The sequence below is a fragment of the Amphiura filiformis genome, chromosome 11 (genome assembly GCF_039555335.1).
Source record: "Amphiura filiformis chromosome 11, Afil_fr2py, whole genome shotgun sequence".
Lineage (NCBI taxonomy): Eukaryota > Metazoa > Echinodermata > Ophiuroidea > Amphilepidida > Amphiuridae > Amphiura > Amphiura filiformis.
The window spans coordinates 47,529,307-47,536,278 of NC_092638.1; the positions used below are offsets into that span (position 1 = coordinate 47,529,307).

At 37.6% G+C, this 6,972-nt stretch overlaps 1 protein-coding gene across 1 annotated transcript in view; it reads right to left on the reverse strand.

Annotated features, from left to right (window-relative positions):
• LOC140163733 (metabotropic glutamate receptor 1-like) overlaps window positions 1–5,540 on the reverse strand; it is a 46,541-nt gene extending 41,001 nt beyond the window's left edge. Inside the window, exon 1 of the mRNA XM_072187049.1 lies at window positions 3,501–5,540. Within this exon, the coding sequence (XP_072043150.1) occupies window positions 3,501–5,540 (2,040 nt within the window). The remainder of the gene's footprint in view (window positions 1–3,500) is intronic.
• Between the last annotated feature and the right edge of the window lie 1,432 nt (window positions 5,541–6,972).

Here is a 6,972-nt window from a genome sequence, read left to right on the forward strand (position 1 = left end):
TAAAACCAGCTAGCGAAACAAGCAAATTTAATGTCTAGGATAATCAACCTATGTAACGACATAGTGTAGGTTGCCTATTTAGGGATTGTGCACTTTATGTGCACCTCCTTAACAACAAAAAGGCCGCTAAAGTAGTGCTCAAGTTTCAAATATATGGTTAAACCATCTAATTGTGTTCCACTCATTATATGTTTTCAGAAAAAGTATAATAATTTGACTATGCAATGTATTCGCCGTAGAAGTGACGTACTAATCGGATTAACTACCATAGCAATGGCGGAATACAACTTTTGAGTAGATCGCCCTGTACTACAAGCAGATTGCAGATAACATGGCGATATTGGTCCGATGGTGGCCCAATTTATGTTCAATAATGGCCCAGTATCATTTGCTGCCATTAGGCTGCCACTGTGATGCCAATATGAAGATTACCGATGGTAAGCCAAGATTGGCCCAACATGGGCAGCAAAATAATGCCGATGCCAAGATTGGCGTTCGAAAACCAACGTTGGGCCAATATATGCATGTTATCTAGGTAGTGTCTGTTAGCAAACATAGATTGAATATACACGGCGGCATTCGTCATCGGCCAAGTGTTTTTAAAATGCGTAAAAAATAACTTGATTTTAATGCTAATTATTGCACATTCTGAGGAAGTCTGATTATCATTTTTGAAATAGCCGATTGGGAGGGTTTTCAATAAAATATTGACACTTAAATATAAACACTGATGCATCCTATGTATAAAGGAATATATGAATATTAACTGCACAACATATATAACGATTCGTGATACCCAATTGTGGTACAGTTGGTGTCGTTTAAAAGGCAAAGAATTTTATTTAAATTTTGTATACGCCAAAATATTTTCTGAATTTAGCAAAAAATAAATGCCGAAATAGCCATCTATTTAAAAATTACAGAGATCCCCACTAAAGAGTACTGTTTCGTCTTTATGGGAATACAATCTTTTAATATCTGAAAGAAACTTTGGGGACCTATGTCAAGACCGTCAAGACCGTCTTACAAGAAATATGGTAGGCTGACTACCTTTACCTTGCAAACCAACGCGATGAGCACACAGAGCACATGCACGAATTCAAAATCGATTATTTATGTATTGTGTATTTATAGTGGTATTTCTATTCTATACCCGATCAATGTTGGAGTTGCCTATAGCCTATTATTATGTTTAAAATTCAATTCGGCTGCTAATGTATGTCAGGTGTTTTTACCGAGTTAACATCACAAATAGATCAAGGTTAACATGATTCAATGGGGTTTGACTTTTTTGCCCTGTTACCCAGGTAACGAAACGTTGGCCCGTGCACACCGACATCGCCTGGCTAATAATTATTTGGTGCAGCAGAGACACTAAAATGAATACACAGGATCGATACACGTGAATTGCTATGCACGATTTTGATATCAGACGAAAATCTTTAGCCTTGATCAAGGCTTCCTCCTTACTTTTTCTCTATTCATGCTCTTCATTGGATCCATGTATAATCAGTGGTAGAAGTAGGCCTATCATATACTGGACTCTGTAAAATTTTTAGTCAGGTCAGATTTTTCAAGGCTTCCTCCTTACTTTTTCTCTATTCATGCTCTTCATTGGATCCATGTATAATCAGTGGTAGAAGTAGGCCTATCATATACTGGACTCTGTAAAATGTTTAGTCAGGTCAGATTTTTGTGTTAGGACGAAAGCCTTGACGGGTTTGTAATTGGATTAAATCTGGCCCTACACAAATGAATGGGAGAGCAAATAATCTGCAACACAGATCTGAAGAAACCAATCACAGGCTTCCTCTGTTTAAGTCACTGCTATTTGGGAATCATAACTTTAAAAAGGACCAACTTTGAATTTCATTTTTTTTAATTAATGCTTTTGTTATGAAATGTTCAACTAGGAAGAACTATATCCCATTCTTGTGAAATCAAGCTTAACCATCACAAATGAAGTGACATTATTTGTATAATATTATATATTTCTTTTTACATTTTGTGTACAATTTGCAGTACAAACCTACTAAAATAAATGGACTTTCCCAGATTTTGAAAAATAACTGAAAGCCTCCCATGGTGTATTATGTAATCAATTACCAACTCTACAAGTCCTTGGTGCTGGCAACATGAACTAGGGAGGAAGTATACCTTGTGGGGTGGGCGTGGTGGGCATTTTGCTAAAACACTACCCCTGCAGTGCACATTATGCCTGGAGTAAAGTAAGATAAGAAAGTCCACTATCTGGCCTCAACAATTCAAATGTCAAATAAATTTTTACAAAGTTATGATGCTATAAAATAATTATTTCTAAATAATAACTTTTGAAACAAAAATTTTTGTGGCAAAGCTTCCATGAATTTTACATTCACTAACTATGGACGCCAAAGGACTTGAAACAAGTCTAAAAATCTTCGGATACCGGGGTGGAAAATGATGAATATCTCCCGTAAATGATTTCGTCTCAAGAAACCAGATCTGGTCTCATACACTTGAAAATACGTGTTGAACAGATATGATAGTCGTTAGTTTGCGCTTTGAGAAAAGGCCAAGAGTCTTGAACTCAAAATCTGACCAAAATTCTAATTTTATATTGCGTTGGTCCTGTATAGCTGCACTCACTACTCCAGTAGAGGCAGTATGACCATTGACCGCAATGTCGTATACAAGCTTACTCACACATCGAGAAATCAACCGGCTATTGTCAGTAGCCTTAGTCAGGTCACTTGGCTACTGCGTCTCATATTAAAGGTGGAATAAAATGGCCATGCGTGGCTGTGGATTCAACCTATCATGGCGATTTCTACCATGAAGATATCGGGGCGATGACACTGTGCCGTGTAACTTGAAATGATAAATGCTTTTGATATTGTTACAAATCAAATTAAATTTTTAAAAGTCATATATTTTTATTCATTCTTTTCATCCTTTTTTCGAAACCATAATCATGGGAGACAATACTTTTGTTGCAAATTCGATTTGTTTGATGAAAGTCACGATTTTTCATGGGATTTCTATTCGAATGTAAAAGGATGGCTTCGATCATAGCTGCAAGATATGAACATACGAACAGCTATGTATTTCCTTATTCATAATATCCTAAGAGAAAAAGTATAAGCATTCACTACATAAGGAAACCAAGATGTCGGTATTATGGATTTTCAGAAAAAATGACTACTGTAAAAATTCTGATGATGGGAGGATCCTGTAACTTAATATGTTATGACATAACTAATTTAGAAAAAGCGTTAAAAGTTATAGAGCGCTGTTCATTTTTAAATGGTTTTGATTCGGCAAAACACCGGAGCAAAACACACCAAGTTGTTGAGGTCAACTCTCTAACCATTGAAAAGTATTAGAAAACCACCCATAATTTTACCCAATTTTGGCCCATAATCAAAGTGAGTATCGGGCACAAATAGTCATGATAGTATTATTAGTTAATTTACGACCAGAAAATATAACCACAATATTCACACAAGTCAAATATTTACCTGAAGTACGACAAACAGCAGCAGCATTAGTAACTGGGCTTTAGGTCCGACAAACTTGGGCCGACTTGCAGATTTCTTCCCTGCACTAAAAATTCTGTAAATACGATTAACTTTGAGTAAAGTTGACGCAAAACACAGGAGAAAAGAAAACGACATGAAGATTTCTGAGAATGTACATGATATAATGGTAGAAGGCAACAGTAATGTAAACGGTGTCACGAAAGATAGAAATATTCCAAAAAGCATAATGGCGCTGAGTTCCCTACTACATGCTTTTATCGAAGGATGATCGCGGTAAAGCCACATTTCTACCGCGGTAAAAACTGTCAAAAGTATTCCGATAGAAGGACAAGCGACTAAGATTAAGACAACAGGACTTATCCAGGAGATGTACACAGGTATTAATGGTTCACACGTAGTGAAATTACCATTTGGCCAGTCAAACTGCGGACAAACTTTACAAATTGTTGCGTTGATCACGATTGAATTGTTTGGACAACGGCGGCAACCCCAACAGCATTTTTGGCTCAACGGTACTTCAATGAATCCGGGTAAACAATCTTCCTTACACACCGATTTAGGGACCTCATCTTCGTTGTCACTCCATCCTCCCCACTGGATGACATCATCTTGGAGATCTATAGAATCATCCGGATCCCATTGACCAACTTCTTCAAATACGTATTTTCCTGCGTTTTGTTTCAAATTCAAAAAAATAAATTTGCCTGATGAATCACCATTTTCGTCGAATCGAAATTCTCCATTGTCCGCATCGAATTGAACAGCAAGGAGATTATCACGTAGCTTGGACTCATCTAGAGACGCGTAGCAGGTTTCTATCGGTGACTGGCATTGTTGTAATGTAGCATTCAACGCATATGCTAGTGCGAGGACACCATTTATTACGAACGTTTCAGATGCTGGTGGAAAGGGACATGTGGACATACTTTCACAAGAATGAGATGATTTCCAATAATCTTTAAATTCATCATACCATGGACTGACCGGATGTGAGGATTCTTCAAGTTTGTGCCAGTATTTTCTGAAAGCGAGGTCTTGCGGACTGTGAAATCTGATAAAGACACTACCGTGGGTAAGATGACCAAAACCAGCTTCAATAATTTCATTCCCACCCCAGCCATCACTACCAATGAGAGTTATTTTACGCCCTATCTGTCCATTTTTAATCGCATTTAACAGCGCCAAGGCTGGAACTTCAAGAGCGAAGACAACAACTACAGAGACATAGGGTACGTTCTTCAGACCATTTACGATGTCAGTCATCTCTGAAGGCGATGGTGCATTCGGAAGGGGTGTATTAATGGCTATACATATATCCTTACTGTCTGCTAAAGTACGAATCTGCTGGGCGCCGTGTACTCCATAACTATCGATAGAAAAATACAAACCTATATATTTCCAATTAAAACGAAGTAACAAATCAATAATAGCTCCTACTTGAAATTTATCAGGTGGTACAGTACGAAAGAAGTATGGGAATCTATTGTTATTGCTCAGCTCATCGCTAGATGCAGAATAAGCAATAGCTGGTACGTGAAATATCTCTGCTGCTTTAGCCACGTAGAGACTTGTAGCGCTATTACCAGGACCTATCACTCCCAAAACTTTCTTTATAGTTTCCTTTCGTTCGTAACTCGGACACTGAAGATGATACGTTTGGTTCCGACATGGTCCTGCAAGTGAAATCATAGTCCACATGGACACTTCTTCACTGTAACAATCAGTTCTGATCTCATAACCAAGTTGAACATTCGGTAAGATATCTGTTCGGTTGTTTACCATACTTATAGCGTAGGTCATAGTTTCTACTTTAGGAACACCGTGGTTTTCAGTAAAAGAACCATCACATGGATTCTGAACTGATAGATAAACAGGAAATATACCGCCAATGATGAAATCACCATCTTGAAAATGTACGCTACATTCCTTCTTAAAAGAAGCGCAATTAGACACCAAGGCTATAGTTGTAATGACTAGTATCCTTGCTACTGGCAGTGCATTTAAATTATTTCTATCCATCTCGTCAATTGCTTGTCATTTAGCGACGTTGCTACATGTTTCCAACTTAGCTAGCTAAATGAAAGATGTGCGTGATTTTTTTTTCAGTAAGTCATTTGATTTGCAAAAAAAATCCACCAAGCGAGAGCGCCGCCACATAGAGTATAGATATTTCCTTACATCAAAATGGTCGTACTAATATTCAATTCTTTGAAACAATGCAACAAATTAAATCGCGCTGCAGTAATCTTGGAGAATTTATTCTTCCCTGGGTGTGCATGGGGAGAAGAAAGAGTACGGATGGGTTTATTTACATTCTGTCCTTCACTATTATTAGCATCATTTTTATGAGGAAATTCCGAGACCGGAAAAATCACATTGATATTAAATTAGCTTTACATGGGTGGGGTATGGATATCGTTGTTGGTGCGTGAGGGAGTGTTTGGGGCACGGGGCGTATGTGTCCGTGTTTGCTTATGTCGGGGTGTGTTTATATTGGTTGGTACAAGTGTTATTTTTTTGAGGCAATACTAAGACAGGAAAGTCCACATTGCTTTTACAAGTGCTTTGTTAACATATCAGTAAACTACGGTTTGGTATAATAGGCGGGGGTGTGTATATGGGGGCCCGGTGTGTGTGAGTGAGGGGTGTTTACGGGTATAAGATGGTGAGTGGCGTGACCGCGTGAAGGAGGGTGTGGCATGTGTGTTCTTCACATCAGTTTTGTGTTTGTAGGGGAGCTCATTGTTATAATTATTTGCTTTCCACGCCGAACAATAATGGATGATAGATGCATATCATTTTGTTTGTCTTCTTCTTCTTCTTCTTCCTCTTCTTCTTCTTCCTTCTTCTCCGACTTTTTCTTCATATTATTCGACTTCTTCTTCTTCTTCTTCTTCTTCGAAAATTTCATTTGTATTTTATGAACTGCATCGGCAACTGTAACAAATACTTGAATTATAATACATAAAAAAAGCCCTGCAATAATACTTTAAAAACCCTGCAAAATAAACTCTTCTTACTGAAAAGAAGTTCAATGTTTTATGAACTGTATCGGCAATTGCAACATTTCAAATACAATAGGTGTACGAGTGTCGCAAAAAACTGACGTGACTGATTTGACAATGTTCATACAAATGTGTGTTCTCAAACTTAGCCTGCTTGAAGACTAACACCAGGTATTTGCACATATGTGATGCGATAAGCAAAATCAGTCGGAAGTCGGAAATATTAAATTGTCAATTTCTTATAAGAAAGTAAAAAACATCTACAAAGCTGCATTTTGCAGAAAACCCAATTGAAATTGAACAACCCGTTCCAAAGATATGAGCAATTACATGATTAAAGAGCTTCCAAAACAACAGGAAAGAAAGGGAAATATTTCCTTTGTTTACCTATATATCTCAAAATCAGTATTTCCGAGTTCCGACTGATTTTGCTTGATCGCATCATA